Source organism: Pseudophryne corroboree, chromosome 6 (genome assembly GCF_028390025.1).
Source record: "Pseudophryne corroboree isolate aPseCor3 chromosome 6, aPseCor3.hap2, whole genome shotgun sequence".
NCBI classification, from domain to species: Eukaryota; Metazoa; Chordata; class Amphibia; order Anura; family Myobatrachidae; genus Pseudophryne; species Pseudophryne corroboree.
The window spans coordinates 389,129,696-389,149,279 of NC_086449.1; the positions used below are offsets into that span (position 1 = coordinate 389,129,696).

Here is a 19,584-nt window from a genome sequence, read left to right on the forward strand (position 1 = left end):
ACACTCCAACTGTTGTTGAACTACACATCCCAGCATGCACTGCATCAGTTTTAGCATGGCCAAATAGCAAAACTGTAACAGGGCATGCTGGGATGTGTAGTTCAACAACATCTGGAGTGTCAAGGTTAGCCATCACTGCAATATATCGTTTTTAAAAATTCTTACGCTGGTGTGAATAACTGGAAAAGTGCATGTTATTTCACACTACCTCTTCCTAACTGTTACGGGGTAACTACGCAAAACTGAAGAGCTATGTTTCAGGGGAGCACAATGAAGGGTTGGGTATGAAAAGGATGGTCACATGACCGACTGAAGCATCCTGACAGTAAGAATCCCAACACCGGACGGGGGTAAGTATTTTACCCTTTTGCCCTAACCCGAGCACTCTGAGGGTGTTGGCTAGGGCTAACATCTCCGGGAATATCTGCTATGAATAAACCCCGCCTAGATACCTTCGGGATGTCGGCTGTCTGTGTTCCGGGGCGTGTCTCCTGCCCGCTCTCTACAGAGGTTAATCCTTTCCAAGTTGGGATGACCTACCTCATCGGATCAGGTCTCAAATGATCTCCTTGACTCCGGATGTTCGTCTGTCACTGAGCTGGTGGCTTCAGGACCAGCAATTGAGCAGTGGCCGTCCCTTCTGGATCCCCAACTGGGTCCTACTGACTACGGACGCCCGTCTGAGGGGTTGGGGCGCGGTGCTGGAGCAACACTCTCTCCAGGGTCGGTGGACCAAGGAGGAATCTCTCCTCCTGATAAACATTCTGGAATTGCGGGCAGTGTTCAATGCTTTGACTCTTGCCCTGCCTCTAATACAGAACAGGCCTGTTCAAGTACAATCGGACAACGCCACAACGGTGGCGTACATAAACCATTAAGGCGGCACTCGAAGCCGCATGGCAATGATTGAAGTGTCGAAAATCCTTCATTCGGCGGAACGCTGTCTGCCAGCAATATCGGCAGTGTTCATTCCGGGAGTCCTCAACTGGGAGGCGGATTTCCTCAGTCGTCAGGACGTGCACGTGGGAGAGTGGAGTATTTATCAGGAAGTCTTTTCAACTCCTAATGGACAAGTGGGGCCTACCAGATGTAGACCTGATGGCGTCTCGACACAATCACAAAGTTTCGGTCTATGGATCAAGGACCAGGGACCCTCAAGCAGCGTTTGTGGACGCACTGGCAATTCCATGGACCTTTTGGCTGCCTTACGTATTCCCTCCAGTGACACTTCTGCCCAGGGTACTACAGAAGTTCAAGCAAGAAGGAGGAATACTACTTCTTGTCACTCCAGCGTGGCCCAGACCCCATTGGTTCTCAGACCTGCAGGGTCTATCGATAAAGCATCCTCTTCTACTTCCTCAACGTCCAGACATCCTCGTTCAGGGCCCTTGTGTCTACCTGGACCTGGCCAGACTGGCTTTCACGGCGTGGCTCTTGAAGCTTCACTCCTGAGGGCCAAAGGATTCTCCGAGGTGGTTATCCAAACTATGCTAAAGGCCCGCAAACTGGCTTCTGCATGGATTTATTATAGGGTCTGAAATTCTTACTTCACCTGGTGTGCTGCTAAGAATTATGATGCTTCCAAGTTTAGTACTTCCAGACTTTCGGCATTTTTGCAACAAGGCCTGGATTTAGGACTTCATCTGGCCTCCCTCAAGGTTCACATATTTGCCTTGTCAGTGTGGTTTCAGAGAAAAATTGCGTCTATACTTGATGTTCATTCATTCTCTCAGGGTGTCCTGCGGATTCAGCTTCCCTATGTCCCTCCTGTCCTGGATGCTCTGCAAGAGTCTCCATTTGAACCTCTTGAATCAGTGGGCCTTAAATGAGTCACAGTCAAGGTCCTGTTTCTGCTGGCTATTGCCTCTGCTAAACGGGTGTCAGACTTGGGCTCTTTGTCCTGTCGTCCACCCTTTTTGATATTTCGTCATGACTGAGCAGTCCTTAGAACTTGCCCTGGTTATTTATCTAAGGTGGTGTCATCTTTTCACCTTAATCAAGAGGTTGTGGTTCCAGCCTTCATCTCTTCTGAATTGTCCTCCAAAGAAAGGTCTTTGGATGTGGTACGGGCTCTCCGTGTATATATATGTGGAGAGAGGTCTGCCTCTATCAGGAGGTCAGATACCCTCTTTTGTACTGTTTGGTTTACACAAACGTGGCTGGCCTGCAAATAAGCAAACCTTGGCCAGATGGATTAGAATGGTGATTGCCAAGCTTATGCGCAGGCTCCCAGCTCCTGCTACTATTAAAGCCCATTCTACTTTGTCTGTTGGGCATTCTTGGGCGGCCCGCCATGGCGCGTCCGCAGATCAATCGTTCAAGGCGGCTACGTGGACCTCAATGAAAACGTATATTAGGTTCTATGCCTTTGATACTACCGCCTTCCAGGATGCTTCCTTTGGACGCCGGCTTCTCATGCCCACTAAGGTGTGTCCCCTCCCTATGAGGAACTGCTTTAGGACATCCCCGATGTATTCCCTGTGGAACAGTGTACCCCGCTGCAGAAAAAGGAGATTTATGGTAGACTTACCATTGACGCACTTAACTTATTTGGGTTTGTATGGCACTAGCCGCTAGTCCCTTCTGTCATGAGAACGTGGTTCTATGTGACTAACATCTGCCTTCTCTTTTACCTGCTTCTGCATTGGACTGGTTAACAAAACTGAGCTCACAATGCCTGGAGGCAGGGTTATAGAGGAGGCCCTACAATGCATCCTAGGACAGTCTAAAGCTTTAGCCTGTTGGTGCCTCTGGATCAAGATCCATCTCTACACCCTGATGTATTCCCTGAGGAACCCAGTGTACCTCGCAGAAAGATTTAACCACGGTAAGTCTACCATAAATCTCCTTTTCTATGTTACCTGTATTTCACTGCCCAATTATTCATGTCTGCTGAGGCCCATGCTTGCTCCAATAGGCCCACTTTGCATTCCACTCTCTTGAACCCACCAAATGGAGAGTTTTTGTCAGGAGCATCACAACATTTACATAAACAAGTTAAATGCTGTTTTTTGTTTTTTTACAGCACTCCTCTATTACGCAGAGGTGTACACTTGCCGGGAACATGACACAAATTACATTCAGTGGCATGAAATAATGTACAGGTGGCCCTGCCCAAATTTGCTTAGAATCTAAGCCAGGGATGGGGAACCTTCGGCCCTCCAGCTGCTGTTGAACTACACATCCCAGCATGCCTTGCAACAGTTTTATCATGGCCAAATAGCAAAACTGTAGCAAGGCATGCTGGTATGTGTAGTACAACAACAGCTGGAGGAACGAAGGTTCCCCATCCCTGATCTAAGCATAGGGGAACAATTGGTAAATGAGGTACAATAACAATTGTTGGTGTTGAAAGTACATGTACTGTAGCTGGAATCTGTATGTTTTACCGACAGATGGTATAACTAGCGTCAGGATACCGATTGCGGCGTCTCGTCTGTTGGAATCCTGTCAGCAAGTTCCCCCATGAGCTCACTCTGCTCTCCATGCTTCGGGCCTGGACCCACCAACCAAGTGGGAATACCTTCCGGCAACAGTCTCCTGAATGCCGGGATCCCGACAACCGCTATTTTAACTTCATACCCTGTAGCTATTGTAAGGCAACAACATTATCAGACACCAGTAATAAAGCACTGGTGATGGGCATTTCTGTGCAGCTACTACATTTGTGTGTCTTGGGTTTTCCATAATAAGAGGTGGGAGTTTACACAGTTCATGACCCCACTGGGAGATGCCCTGTTCTTGGCAAACTTTTTGCTGCTATGTCTCTTCTTCCCACGCACACCTTCAGCAATACATTTTCTCACCATCTCACTTGGAAATGCTACATGTGTTGAGGGCTACTTTCTTAGGTCATCTTCCTTCTGAGGGGCAGTTTGCATTTCAGTCAAATGTCAAACACAATAGTGATTTCTGACGTGTGTGCATCATTTTCAGGCTTCCTCCTTGCATACTCATTCATTAAGTTTGTTCTTCAGTGTGTGCATAACTTTTAATGCTTCATTGTGTCATGCAGCCTGACAAGTTTTTCCTTTCCATAAAATATGCTTTGGGTCCTATACATAGAGCTTTTGTAATGTCTGCTAATAGTTGTTTGAAAGTGGTTTTGCATAAACCAGCCTGTAGATGGCAGACTTGCACCTCTTTATTGCTAGACCAGTCAGCACAACTGTTGTTATTGTTGACGTCTTTTGTCCATCTCGTAGCAGGTTTGTGTAGTGTTTTCCAAGTTTGTTCACCTAAGAAAAGCTCTGTGGTAAATGACTGAATGCTCTGCTTTTCTTGTATCTAAAAGTTCATATTGTGGCTGAATTCTGTTAAAACAAACAATGTAACTCAGACACACATTTTTGCTTTGGTGCTTGTCGTGTTTTTTTGTAGAGGTTTGTTATTTTGTAATTGAACTTTATGGAACTTCTTATTTTACTATCATTTTTAAAAATGATAGCAAATGTTCTGTGCAGCTGTTTTAAGTCCAGTTAGTATTCTACTTTATACAATCATGTCCAAGAATTAGTGAATGGGTTTGGCAACCAGGAACCTGGGCATCTTCTCCACTTCACTCCTTAGAAAGCTTGATACATTCCCTCACCCCGGCACCTACTCCTAGGGGGACAAATCTAATATTAGGAGAAAATAAAATAATAAAAAATAATAAATAAATATATATATATATATATATATATATATATATATATATATATATATATATATATATATATCCGTGTAATTCAAGACAAAAACGAATTGTATCATCCTTTATATCCCACCAGATATTGCTAAGCAACATTGAGAAAATCGCAGGTATGAGATACGTCAAGCAAAACAGTACAACAACCAATTTTATAGGCGGGGGGGGGGGGAAACCCATGAAAGCAAAAAAACCTTTTAAATACAAGTAACCTCTGCCAGGTTTCTGGGGTTTTGATGACTCTGGTAAGGAACCTCAGGGCTGGCTTCTGTATTAGGAGAGTGTATGAAGTTTGGTGACTTAATGGAGCTCCTCTTGTAGGTTGTAGTAATATGGATGGGAGGCAGAATGTGGATTAGTTTGGAGAGCTGCATTGTGTTCTGGAGCAGCTGAGACAAAACCGGATCAGTGTCTGGATCCAAGTCTCTAATTTAAGGAGACTAAGGGGTATATTCAATTAGCGTCTGATCCATTCCGGCATGCATTTGTCGGAATGGATCCGACAACCCCTATTCAATCTCATCTCAATTCGATATTTTTCAAGTCGAATTGAGATAAGGGACCCAGAGGAGTAGGGGGGGGGGGGGGGGGGGGTTAGTCGCGGGGAGACCAGTGGGGACAGCCGCCGGCAGACGGAGGAGATCAGCGCTACAGTAGCGCTGCAGGAGGATGTCACACAGCCGCCAGACCTCACGGCAGTGTCCACCCGGCTCCAGCAAGCGTGACCTCACTTCCTGGAGCCAGGTGGATGCTGCCGCGAGCGGCGCGGCTGTGTGACATCCTGCTGCAGCGCTGTGCTGTAGCGCTGATCTCCCCTATATGCCCGTGGATGACCCCCGTCTTCCTGCGGCTCTCCCCTCTCTCCTCCTCTGGGTCCCACATCTCAGTCTGACATTTTTTTTTTTCTCTAACGTCCTAGAGGATGCTGGGGACTCCGTAAGGACCATGGGGAGTGCACTGGCTCCTCCCTCTATGCCCCTCCTCCAGACCTCAGTTTTAGACTGTGCCCAGAGGAGAATGGGTGCACTGCAGGGAGCTCTCCTGAGTTTCCTGCTTAGAAAGCATTTTTGTTAGGATTTTTTTCTCTTTTTCAGGGAGCACTGCTGGCAACAGGCTCCCTGCATCGAGGGACTGAGGAGAGAGGAGCAGACCTACTTAAATGTTAGGCTCTGCTTCCTCGGCTACTGGACACCATTAGCTCCAGAGGGAATGAACACAGGTTCGTCCTGGGCGTTCACCCCAGAGCCGCGCCGCCGTTCTCCTTACAGAGCCAGAAGAAACGAAGACAGAAGACGTCTCAGGCGGCAGAAGCCTTCGGTGCTTCACAGAGGTGTCGCACAGCACTGCAGCTGTGCATCATTGCTCCGCTACACCTCACACACTCCGGTCACTGTAAGGGTGCAGGGCGCCCTGGGCAGCAATAAAACACCTCTCCTATGGCAAAAGTGTATATACATGTACAGGTGGGCACTGTACATGTATATAAAAGAGCCCCCACCATTTTTTAATAAGTTTGAGCGGGATAGAAGCCCGCCGCCGAGGGGGCGGGGCTTCACCCTCAGCAGTCACCAGCGCCATTTTCACTACACAGCACCGTTGAGAGGAAGCTCCCCGGACTCTCCCCTGCTTGACACACGGTGAAAGGGGGTTTTAAAGTAGAGGGGGGGGGGGCATATTATTGGCGTTTATACACTACAGCAGCGCTACTGGGTAAACATTCTGTGTTTTTATCCAGGGACATATAGCACTGGGGTGTGTGCTGGCATACTCTCTCTCTCTCTCTCTCTCTCTCTCTCCAAAGGGCCTCAGGGGGAACCTGTCTTCAGAAAAGAGATTCCCTGTGTGTGAAGTGTCGGTACGTGTGTGTCGACATGTTTGACGGGGAAGGCTCACCTGAGGAGGAGGGGGAGTGCATGATGGTCAGGTCGCCGTCGGCAGCGCCGACACCGGACTGGGTGGATGTGTGGAATGTCTTGAATGCAAATGTAAATTTACTGCATAAACGATTAGACAAGGCTGAAGCTAGTGATCAGTCAGGTAGTCAGACCATGCCTGTCCCTGTGGCACCAGGACCTTCGGGGTCTCAAAAACGCACCATATCCCAGATCACTGACACAGATACCGACACAGAGATTGACTCTAGTGTCGACTATGAGGATGCAAAATTACAGTCAAAGGTGGCGAAAGGTATTCGTTTCATGATTATGGCCATTAAAGAGGCTTGGCATATCACTGAGGAACCCCCTGTCCCTGACATGAGGGAACACATGTATAAAGGGAAAAAGCCTGAGGTCACTTTTCCGTCCTCATTTGAACTAAGCGACTTGTGCGAAAAGGCTTGGGTATCTCCAGATAGGAGACTACAAGTTCCCAAAAGGATTCTTATGGCGTATTCCTTTCCACAAAAGGACAGGATACGATGGGAATCTTCGCCGAAGGTAGACAAGGCGCTGACGCGCTTATCCAAGAAGGTGGCACTGCCTTCTCAGGATACAGCTTCCCTCAAGGATCCTGCTGATCGTAAGCAGGAGGTTACTATGAAGCACATTTACACACATTCCGGTACTATCGTTAGACCGGCTATGGCATCGGCCTGGGTGTGTAGTGCTATCGCAGCATGGACAGATTCCTTATCTACGGAACTTGAAACCCTAGATAAGGATTCCATTCTAATGACCCTAGAGCATATCAAAGATGCTGCTTTATATATGAGGGATGCTCAGAGACATTTGTTTACTAAGCTCCAGAATAAATGCTATGTCTATTTCTGCTAGGCGACTCCTGTGGACCCGACGGGACGGGGGATGCCGACTCAAAGCGGCATATGGAGTCGTTGCTTTACAAGGGGGAGGAGTTGTTTGGAGAAGGCCTCTCGGACCTCGTCTCTACTGCTACGGCCGGTAAATCGAATTTCTTACCTTATGTCCCCCCGCAGCATACTAAAAAGGCACCTCATTATCAAATGCAGTCCTTTCGTTCCAATAAAAGCAAGAAGGTACGGGGATCGTCCTTCCTTGCCAGAGGAAAAGGCAAGGGAAAAAATCTGCATGCAGCTAGTTCCCAGGAGCAGAAGTCCTCCCCTACATCTGCAAAGTCCACTGCATGACGCTGGGGCTTTCCCGGGGGGAGTCAGCTCAAGTGGAGGCGCGTCTTCGATTTTTCAGCCAGGTCTGGGTTCATTCACGGGTGGATCCCTGGGCTATAGAGATTGATCCTCAGGGATACAGGCTGGAATTCGAAGGCGTGCCTCCTCGCCGGTTTTTCAAATCGGATCTGCCAGCTTCCCCGTCAGAGAGGGAGTTAGTGTTGACTGCAATTCAAAAATTGTATCTTCAACAGGTGATAGTCAAAGTTTCTCTTCTCCAGCATGGAAAGGGGTATTACTCAACCCTGTTTGTGGTCCCGAAACAGGACGGTTCGGTCAGGCCCATTTTGAATCTAAAATCCCTGAACTTGTACTTGAAAAAGTTCAAGATGGAATCAGAGCGGTCATCGCCAGCCTGGAGGGAGGGGGGGATTGGATGGTGTCCCTGGACATAAAGGATGCATACCTTCATGTTCCGATTTTCCCTCCTCAGGCGTTCCTGAGATTTGCAGTACAGGACTGTCATTACCAATTTCAGACGTTGCCGTTTGGGCTTTCCACAGCCCCGAGAATTTTCACCAAGGTAATGGCGGAAATGATGGTACTCCTGCGCAAGCAGGGGGTCACAATTATCCCATACTTGGACGATCTCCTCATAAAGGCGAGATCTCGGGAGAAGTTGCTGTCGGTGAGGATGTGGCAGGGGCACGGCTGGATTCTCAATTTACTGAAGTCCCAGCTAGTCCCTACAACGCGCCTGACCTTTCTGGGTCTGATTCTAGACACAGACCAGAAAAAGGTTTTTCTTCCGATGGAAAAGGCTCAGGAGCTCCTGGCCCTGGTCAGGAACCTATTAAAGCTAAAACCGGTTTCAGTGCATCGTTGCACACGTGTCCTGGGGAAGATGGTGGCATCATACGAGGCCATCCCCTTCGGCAAGTTCCATGCGAGGACCTTTCAATGGGATCTACTGGACAAATGGTCCGGGTCCCATTTACAAATGCATTAAAGGATCACCCTGTCTCCCAGAGCCAGGGTATCTCTCCTGTGGTGGCTGCACAGTGCTCACCTCCTAAAAGGCCGCAGGTTCGGAATTCAGGACTGGATCCTGGTGACCACGGACGCAAGCCTCCGAGGTTGGGGAGCGGTCACACTGGGAAGAAATTTCCAAGGTCTCTGGTCAAATCTGGAGACAGGTCTCCACATCAACGTCCTGGAGTTGAGGGCCATATACAACACCCTACGCCAAGCGGAGGCATTGCTTCGGGACAAACCAATTCTGATTCAGTCAGACAATGTCACGGCAGTGGCTCATGTAAACCGCCAAGGCGGCACAAGGAGCAGAGTGGCCATGGCAGAAGCGACCAGGATTCTTCGCTGGGCGGAAGGCCATGTAAGCGCCCTATCAGCAGTATTCATCCCGGGGGTGGACAACTGGGAAGCGGACTTCCTCAGCAGACACGACCTGCATCCGGAAGAGTGGGGACTTCATCCAGAAGTCTTCACACAGATCGTGGGTCGGTGGGGACTGCCTCAGATAGACATGATGGCGTCCCGTCTCAACAAAAAGCTAAAGCGGTATTGCGCCAGGTCCAGGGACCCTCAGGCGGTAGCGGTAGACGATCTAGTGACACCTTGGGTGTTCAGATCGGTCTATGTGTTCCCTCCTCTACCTCTCATACCCAGGGTGTTGAGAATAATAAGGCTAAGAGGAGTCAGAACGATCCTCATTGTTCCGGATTGGCCACGAAGGACTTGGTATCCGGATCTGCAAGAGTTGCTCACAGAAGATCCGTGGCCTCTTCCCCTAAGGCAGGATCTGCTGCAGCAGGGGCCCTGTCTGTTCCAAGACTTACCGCGGCTGCGTTTGACGGCATGGCGGTTGAACGCCAGATCCTAGCGGAAAAAGGTATTCCGGAGGAGGTCATTCCTACCCTGATCAAGGCTAGGAAGGACGTGACATCGAAACATTATCACCGTATATGGCGAAAATGTGTCTTGGTGTGAGGCCAGAACTGCTCCTACGGAGGAGTTCCATTTGGGCCGTCTGCTTCACTTCCTGCAAACGGGAGTGAATTTGGGCCTAAAATTAGGGTCCATAAAGGTCCAAATTTCGGCCGTATCCATTTTCTTCCAAAAAGAATTGGCTTATCTTCCTGAAGTACAGACATTTGTGAAGGGGGTACTGCATATTCAGCCTCCCTTTGTACCTCCGGTGGCACCTTGGGATCTTAACGTGGTATTAAGTTTCCTCAAGTCACCTTGCTTTGAACCACTCAAGACGGTGGAATTGAAATATCTCACTTGGAAAGTGGTTATGTTATTGGCCTTGGCTTCTGGAAGGCGTGTTTCGGAATTGGCGGCTTTGTCGTATAAAAGCCCCTACCTGGTTTTTCATGTGGGTAGGGCAGAATTGAGGACTCGTCCTCAATTTCTGCCAAAGGAGGTCTCGTCTTTTCATATGAACCAACCTATTGTCGTGCCTGTGGCTACGCGGGACTTGGGGGATTCCGAGTCCCTGGATGTGGTCAGGGCTTTGAAGATTTATGTGTCCAGAACAGCTAGGATCAGGAAGACTGAAGCTCTGTTTTTTCTGTATGCGGCCAACAAGGTTGGCGCTCCTGCTTCAAAGCAGACTATTGCTCGCTGGATCTGTAACACGATTCAGCAGGCGCATTCTACGGCAGGATTACCATTGCCTAAATCGGTTAAGGCCCATTCCACTAGGAAGGTGGGCTCTTCTTGGACGGCTGCCCGAGGGGTCTCGGCTTTACAGTTGTGCCGAGCAGCTACTTGATACCCTGGCTGAGGAGGACCTCCTGTTTGCTCAATCGGTGCTGCAGAGTCATCCGCACTCTCCCGCCAGTTTGGGAGCTTTGGTATAATCCCCATGGTCCTTACGGAGTCCCGGGCATCCTCTAGGACGTTAGAGAAAATAAGATTTTACTTACCGGTGAATCTTTTTCTCCTAGTCCGTAGAGGATGCTGGGCGCCCGTCCCAAGTGCGGACTTCTTCTGCAAGACTTGTATATAGTTATTGCTTACATAAGGGTTATGTTATAGTTTCATCGGTTCGAACCGAGTCTATGTTGTTGTTCATGCTGTTAACTGGATAGTTTATCACAGGTTATGCGGTGTGGCTGGTATGAATCTTGCCCTTAGGTTAACTAAAATCCTTTCCTCGTACTGTCCGTCTCCTCTGGGCACAGTTTCCCTAACTGAGGTCTGGAGGAGGGGCATAGAGGGAGAAGCCGGTGCACACCCAGAATCCTAAAGTCTTTTTTAAAGTGCCCTATCTCCTGCGGAGCCCGTCTATTCCCATGGTCCTTACGGAGTCCCCAGCATCCTCTACGGACTACGAGAAATAGATTTACCGGTAAGTAAAATCTTGATATTTTTTTTATGTCGGACTGAGATGGTCGGAAAGAGGGCCAAAACCGGTCGGTTTTGGCCCCGTCTTCGACACAAGCACGTGGTTCGGCAGCTATTCCTCCGATCCACGTGCTTTTCGACAAGTCAAATTCCTCAACTTGTCGAATATATTGAATAGGTTGGAACCCCTTCCGACCTAAAAAAAAAAAAAAAAAAAAATTCGAAAACTGCCGTCTTTTCAACAGACTGCAGCTTTCGACGTCAATTTGAATATACCCCTATATTGGTACATAAAGCAGATAGCACAGGCTGCTTCGGACCGGTGAGTACAGAAAACACAGGAGGCAGATGGATGAGTCTTAGCAATTACAGACCGTGTTAGCTGGATATGTTGCACTGCCTGGCATTGGCGACAGTCTTGCTGGGAGCAGTGCACAACCTAAGTTTGCAGTATGGCACCCAGCCTGGAATTGATGTTGAAGTAAACTGTTTATACAGCACAGCCTGGAATTGATGATTGCTGTGGCCATAATGATCCCGGATGGACTCCAACCATTTAGCTGTTTGGCAAGCATGAAGCTCAGAGTTCTCTCTACTGGTCGGAAGGAGAACAAATGGCTAGGAGACTCCCCCGCCAGGTTGCATAACTGGGATTGCAACCCCTGATGCGATCTCTCATCTCTTATCTATATACATATATATGTCATATTTATATATGTCATATCAGTGTGGTACCTGTATAATAAAGCACCATACATTGTTTTGACGGGTTGGGTATGGGTTCCCGGAGCTTAGAATGCCGGCGGTCAGAAGACTGACACCAGAATCCTGATGGCCAGGATGCCAACACTTTTAGGGTAAGTATTCTAACCTTACCTCACCATAACTATGACCCTACCTTCCCTCAGCCTAACCCTAACATCACCTTCCCCCCAGCCTAACCCTAACCTCCCTCTGACACTTACATAATGGGATGTCGGCTGTCGGGATTCTGGCGTCAGCATTCTGACAGCTGTGAAAGAATTTTCCAATGTAGAATTAGTTTTAGTTGTCTCCAAGTGTTTAAAAAAAAAAAAAAAAAAAAGATTTCTACCTTCATGATAAAATTCTAGTGGTAATATTGCTTTTCATCCTCTACTTGTGAAAAAGTAAACCCGTAAGACCTTTAAATTATTATTAACAGTTTCTTATATAGCGCAGCATATTCCGTTGCGCTTTACAATTAGAACAACAGTAATAGAACAAAACTGGGTACAAACAGACAGACATAGAGGTTAAATGACTGGATGTGTCTGCATTTTGCAAACAGTAATTTATTTATTTTTGTGTGTTTACTCTGATGCAAGCTTTTGTTTGCTTGTTTGTGTAAAGCCAAGTTTAATGCCTGCTCACAAAGGTCTTGCTGCTTAAAAATATGCAAAGTAACACACTCTCTGTTTTCCTTTTTGTTTATGGAAAGGCTACAATTCTAGTTTTCAGATTTTTTTTTTTAATGTAACTCTGAAAACCAGCTTCTCTTCTGTTAGCAGCTAAACAAAGAAAGCAACTTGTGCAGTTAGAGTTCACCAGCTCCAAACTAAAAGGCTGTATGTAACTTGATCTGTAGAATGTAGGTGTACCAGCTGTCAGACAAATGACATGGTGTCCCATGGAAACCCGCCCAGCAGGCAGCTGTTTCTGCTCCTCCCACCTCTGAGTGTAAAGCAGTCTGTATACTTTCCAAAGTTCACTCTATTTGCAGCAAGGGAAGTATGCAGTATGGGAAGGAGCTGTGAATGTTTCTTAGCAAACCGAAGGCTCGTTTATGAAAACTTAGCCACTCCGCAAGGAGCTTGGCCTCAACAGTGGATTAGTGGCTACTCCTGTGAGGGATATATTATACAGTATGGTGGCTCATGATGAAATTGGGGGTCTCTTGCCTATCAAAAGGACTATTCAGGTGTTAGCTGTTCAAAATCAAGCTTCAAAGGAATTGGAGGTATGCACACACATTTGTGATCACATGGTGGTCTTTCTGTCTACTTCTTGCAACTACTATATGTGGTATGAATTGGTTTGTTTTTTTCATAGTAAAGAGCATTATGGTGGTGGTGGTGGTGGTTTTATAAATTAACCATACTGATACATACTTTAAAAACGTGTGATTTTAGTTGCTTAGTTAAACTGAACATGTGTTACTTATTAAATATAATTTATATGAACCTATGGCTCTCAGTCTACTTTTATTGATACGGGCTGGGCAAGCGTTTATATTCCTGTATTTTTGTTCTGTCATATTGGGATCTCATTTGTTGAAAACCCTCCCTTTAGCTTTACATCTCCTTAAACATAACTATATTTTTAGGGAATAAATCACATTTTGTTTTTCTCTAGTGCTGGTATACATGTGTTTCAGCAGTAATACGTTTCGGACAATGGAATTTCTATAGTTGTGTGTTCTTTACACTGCTGCAGCTGCTAGTAGGTCTTGCCTGTAGTCAGTTCGTTATCTTGTTCATTTTATTTCTAAATAGTTATTTGAAGGACTGTTCCTCAATACATCCCCATCAAGAGAGAACAGTGCAAGATTGTGCTGGGGAATGTGTAGGGATACACACTAGCATATGAGAAATATAAATCTTACGTGGCATCTTGTTTTGGGGAAGATGGATATACTGTATTTATATCTGGTCTGGTTTTTTTTTTGTTTTTTTGTATGTTGTATAATAAAGGTGTCTTGGGTGTATTAGCGATTCAGAAATAAAGGTGGAACATACACTATTAAGCTTTTCTTTTCACACATTTTACTCTAATCTAGTTGTGTTTCGTTCTGGTACTTTATCTACACATAACTTATTAAGCTGCTTACAGGCTGCTTGCTACAGGGCTTTAGGTCAGGCAGCTGACTATGACTAAGAGTTTTTACAAGTGCCACATAGCCTATACGTTTCCCAGGCAAATGATACAACATTCTACATGTGGTGGTTTTGGTTTTGGGAGACCAGCTCTGCTGGACCTCTTCCTGCTATTTGTGCTCAGTTGTGGGTGCTGAAAACTCGTTTTAAAGTACATTTATCAGGCGAAACCTGTTTTCTCAGTAGTTGTGCAGACTGGTATTATGAATAGTCTTATTCTTGAAGTCAGTGTTCATCATTTTAAAACAAGGGGCTCCTTGTCCTTTCTTAACCAAATGTTAAGAATGTGGTTTTACAGTTTTGTCAGTGCCCCTGTAATGTGAAGCTGACACGTGCTATAAAGACATTAACACCTGTCTTTCTTTGGTCATGGACAGCTATTGTTCTCTATTTGACTTCTTATTAATGAGTCCAAGTAAGAGGACCGTATTCTATTACTTTAATTATACATACAATGCCTTACACTAGTGGATAAAAAGTCCTAATAGCTAACAGATATTTCTTGGATACAGTGATAGCCGAATAGTGAGATTTGTATGTTCATCTCTGTCCGCAAGCCCCTTACTTCTAATTAAGTTGCCTTATATTTGGATTTGAAATGTATTATTATTATTTATTATTATTGTAATAAAACCGTTAAACACTACACATCCAACAGTTTGTTTTAATGAATAGTTTGATTTGATATGTTTGACATGAATGACTTCCTGAAGGTGAAGTTGGAAGCCTGCAGCAGATATACCTAATGTGTTGGCTGTTGTAATTTGATTGCATTAGGAGAGATCTGTTTGTTGTCCTAATGCATAGTGTTCTATTGTTCCTGTGTCAGGAAATTGGTTTATTGTGTGTTGGGTAGCTTTCTGAATGTTTCTACCTTTCATATTGCTGCAATTACTTCTCTATTATGAGCAGAGTACTGAACATGTGAGCACTGGACTTGTAAAGCCACGTACACGCGGCTGAGATGTGTGCAGAGCAATCTGTGTAGAGCAGTGAAATGCTTAGAATTGAAGCACGGATCTCTCAGTATGTATCCCCCCTTAGCACGACTTTTCATAGCTCTAAATTAGATTATTCTTGTGATGAGGCTGCAGATTAAAGGCGATCGCCAGGTTTATTGAAAGATTAATTTTTAAACCCTGAATTGCTTGTGCGATAGTTTGTCTTTGATAGTACCCTTAAATTGTTTTGCAGACCACTGCGGGCCACTGTACTTGATGTACAAATTGTAAATTCTGGTTATGTTTGGATTTAAAATGAACCTCATCCTCACATTAAAATTCAGCAAATGGGGAACACATTTTAGTAGGGTTATATTATGTGGCTTTTGAGTGAGTTTTTGAAACTAACATGGTATATAATGCTTACTTAGATATACCATGCTCCTGTTTATTGTGTCCAGTCCTTTGAAATAAACACACACAGTATTTGAATAGCTCAGTCCAGCTAATCATTCATGCAAACGCTTTATATATAATCGGCCTAGGTATGTTTCTACATGAAGAGTTTGCCCTTTGAACGTTTACTTGGATTACTTTTGTGTTTCTGTTTAATGCAGCTTGCGTGCAGACAGACTAAAGTACATGAGGCTGTATTGTCTGAATTCCATTACATGCTAGTTAGCATTTCACATTTGCTTTGTGTTTTAAGAATGCCTGTGATTTGATAGCATTCTTATAGCTGCAACGCCTGAAAAAAAAATGAAACGATTGTGGTTCACTTTAATAAATGCAACGTGTTTTTTGCTTTTGTAGGAGCCGAGCAATAAAAGAGTACGGCCTCTAGCACGCGTAACGTCACTAGCAAACTTGATCTCTCCTGTGCGAAATGGCGCAGTCCGGCGCTTTGGCCAAACCATCCAGGTAATATTAAAATGCAAAAGCACAATACAATGGTTAATGTTTTTGGTTTCTTTTAGAATTAATTGCAGTCATGAAGCACAGGATTGTGCATTTTTTGTTTCACTATGTCAATTCATACCTAGTAGCATGGCCTGTTTGGAGCATGTCATCAGATTTTACTGATTTTGTTTTTTTTGTCCTAAATGTAATAGACTTTTTTTTTTTTTTTTCAAGTCACAGTGCTGGCATTAAGTTGGTTGGTACATTCCAGGCATTTTGCACCAGAGTTGGTCTCATGGCCTTTGCAAACATGCAGTGTACAGTAAAACTTTGTCTATAGTAAGGGTGACTACCCTTTAATGGAAAATGTTAACGTGACATAAGGAATCGTTAGAGAATATAGGTTTATTTAATAAGTACTGATTTGTTTTCTATCCTTTCAGTCATTCACAATGCGAGCTGAAAATAAGTCTCCAGGCAGTACGCACAAAGCTTGTAGCAAGATGGCTGCACCTACTCCTCCAAAAAGAAGAAACAGCGTCCTGTGGTCTGAGATGTTAGATGTCAATATGAAGGAAACGCTAAGCACCAAGGAAATTAAACGACAAGAGGTATGAATTGCATCAGGCATTTATAACACCGTGGGGAGTATTTATCAGAGTCTAGAGAGAGATAAAGTACTAGCCAATCAGCTTATATCTTACATTTTACATGCTGTGTTTGAAAAAATGACAGGAGCGGATTGGTTGGTACTTGATCCCACATCCACCCCCCTCACCCTTATATCTAAGCATAGAAAAAACATTCAGAGTAATTGGTTTGCACTAGATAACATATATTGTGAGAAGATGAACTGGAGAGAGAAATGAAACTTCAGTATTGTATCAACAGAAGTTGTTTGATAGTAGAAGTATTAAGGCTAGGCGGTATTTATCAAAGCTTGGTAAGGGGTAGATAAACTTGAGAGAGAATACCAACCAATCAGCTCCTAAAAGTCATTTTTTTAAACACAGCCTGTAACATGTAAATTAGGAGCTTATTGGTTAGTACTTTATCTCTCACAATTTTATCTATCTCTTACCAAGCTATGATAAATAGCCCCCTAGAGCTTGAAGAGAGATGGTTAAATGAAAGTCTATTCTAAATATATAGAGATTATATGGTCCTAAATATAAACTATATTGTGATGCTATTCCACTTTCATTCCTTTATATTGTTTGTATTATAGGCTATATTTGAAATGACCAGAGGAGAGCAAGACCTTATTGAAGACCTTAAGTTAGCAAGGAAGGCCTACCATGATCCAATGCTGAAACTGTCCATTATGTCTGAGGAAGAGCTTGCTAAAATATTTGGAGATTTAGATGCCTATATTCCTCTCCATGAAGGTACAGTTTAAGGCACCAATAACACAGTACATCTTTCATCACTTGGGTATGTGGTGTGTTGAATGTCTTCATGGTTTTTTATTTTATTTCTTTTTTATAGAATTTCTGGCTAAACTAAGAGAGGCAACAATGGTAGATGGGACAGTTGGTCAGATCGGTCACATTCTTGTTAAATGGGTGAGTTGTCAAACTAAGCCAAAGTTACAAAGCAGAGGTTTTTTTTTTTTTCTTGCATGTATTTTTAATTGGCATTTGTGCTGCCTGGACACTGTCTAAATGGATAACGCAGTAGTCCTTGATTTAACTTTTAGTTTTTTTTTCACTGACCAAATCAAAAATCTTTTTATCTTTAGTTACCTCGACTCAATGCATATAAAGGCTATTGCAGTAACCAGCTGGCGGCCAAGGCTCTTCTAGATCAGAAAAAATTAGACCGCAGGGTTCAGGATTTTCTGCAACGGTGTCTGGAGTCCCCCTTCAGTCGCAAGTTGGATCTGTGGAGCTTTCTGGATATTCCCAGAAGCCGCCTCGTCAAATACCCACTGCTACTGAAGGAAATTCTTCGTCATACTCCTAAAGACCATGCGGATGTGAAGAGTTTGGATGAAGCTGTAAGTTATAGCAAACTGCGTTTTTCTAAAGGCAAAAACTCATACAAAATTAGAATGGGGTCTTGCGACTAGTGATTGAGACATGCATTTACTAGGAATATTAAAGTTCTGGTTTTTGCAGCTGCACAAGTTAAATTGATATTGTGGAGAATGCTATGTTAAGTATGGGTAGATGCATGGCTACATACTAGTGGGCGATTCTAATGGATTGTTTTGTTGAACTCGTATAGTTTGTTGCCTTATTAATAATGTGTTAATAAAGTACCTTTTTCTGCAGCTATGCTTAATCCAAGGCGTTCTCACAGACATAAACTTGAAAAAGGGGGAGTCTGAATGCCAGTATTATATCGATAAGATGGAGTACCTAGATGATAAACAAAGAGACCTGCGGATAGAATCGAGCAAGTCGCTACTGTGCCATGGCGAGTTAAAGAATAAAAATGGCCATGTAAGTGTCTATTACATTGCTTCTAGTGTCAAAATTCTTTTATTTTGTTAAACAAAACTTTGGAGTGAGGCTTTATTGATCACAGATGCCTCTATACTGCTTGTCAGGGTTCTTGTTCTGTACTGCCTGAAGGTCTGTACACAATAAAAGATAAACAATGAGATCACACATTCAAATTTATTTGATCAGTGTAAATATACTAAATTTCCTGCTTTTGTGTCATGTTACCTAGTACAAAAATAGATGGGCATCTTTTTATGGCTTGTTAGTATAAATAATGTAGTTTGCTAAACGTAATTGTTTTCTGATGGAAAGAAGAGAGGTGGTGGTGTTTTTTTGTTTTTACTGGCTCATTACAAAGGTAATGTTGCAAGTTCGCATGCCAGTGTGGCAGTTAAAATTAAAACTGCCTTCATTAAACAATCTTCAGCTGAAAACTATATATTACAACCTATAAAGAAAAAGACTGTTGAATGTGAGCAGTGGTATAATCCCACATTGTTCTTTTTCTACAGAAGCTGTACTTGTTCCTTTTTCAAGATATATTGGTTTTAACCCGGCCAGTTACCCGTAATGAGCGTCACTACTACCAGGTGTACAGACAACCAATACCTGTTCAGGAACTGGTGTTAGAAGACCTTCAAGATGGTGATGTGAGAATGGGTGGTTCCTTCAGAGGCGCATTCAGTAATTCAGACAAAGGTATGTCTTTTTACTTATTATTGTGGCTAAGCTGCCTGACTGCTCTGTACATACTGTAATGCAGTTAATGTAATTGTTGGCAGGTAGACGTCTAAATATTATGGTGATTAATGCAAGGCATAAAGCATATTTATTGTGCGGGCATGGCTAGAATTATCCTGTTTTAAACTGTGTAGTTCTGTATTATTCTATCAATATTTGGACAGAGCATATCTCAGACAGCAGTTTTTCTATTGTTTAACCCGTGGTTTATATCTATTTCTCTATCGTCCTAAGTGGATGCTGGGGTTCCTGAAAGGACCATGGGGAATAGCGGCTCCGCAGGAGACAGGGCACAAAAAAGTAAAGCTTTACTAGGTCAGGTGGTGTGCACTGGCTCCTCCCCCTATGACCCTCCTCCAGACTCCAGTTAGATTTTGTGCCCGAACGAGAAGGGTGCAATCTAGGTGGCTCTCCTAAAGAGCTGCTTAGAGAAAGTTTAGTTTAGGTTTTTTTCTTTACAGTGAGTCCTGCTGGCAACAGGATCACTGCAACGTGGGACTTAGGGGGAAAG

At 44.4% G+C, this 19,584-nt stretch overlaps 1 protein-coding gene across 3 annotated transcripts in view; it reads left to right on the top strand.

Moving 5' to 3' along the window:
- The window catches only part of NET1 (neuroepithelial cell transforming 1), a 183,215-nt gene that overhangs the window by 156,519 nt on the left and 7,112 nt on the right, over positions 1 to 19,584 (top strand). For 2 of the 3 annotated variants that reach the window (XM_063926774.1, XM_063926775.1), the window contains 7 exons: positions 15,796 to 15,903; positions 16,326 to 16,493; positions 17,111 to 17,270; positions 17,371 to 17,447; positions 17,624 to 17,881; positions 18,159 to 18,329; positions 18,845 to 19,031. In XM_063926774.1, the coding sequence (XP_063782844.1) occupies positions 15,796 to 15,903; positions 16,326 to 16,493; positions 17,111 to 17,270; positions 17,371 to 17,447; positions 17,624 to 17,881; positions 18,159 to 18,329; positions 18,845 to 19,031 (1,129 nt within the window). Of the gene's footprint in view, positions 1 to 12,866; positions 13,126 to 15,795; positions 15,904 to 16,325; positions 16,494 to 17,110; positions 17,271 to 17,370; positions 17,448 to 17,623; positions 17,882 to 18,158; positions 18,330 to 18,844; positions 19,032 to 19,584 lie in introns of those variants that run through there. The other variant, XM_063926776.1, reaches the window with a different exon arrangement.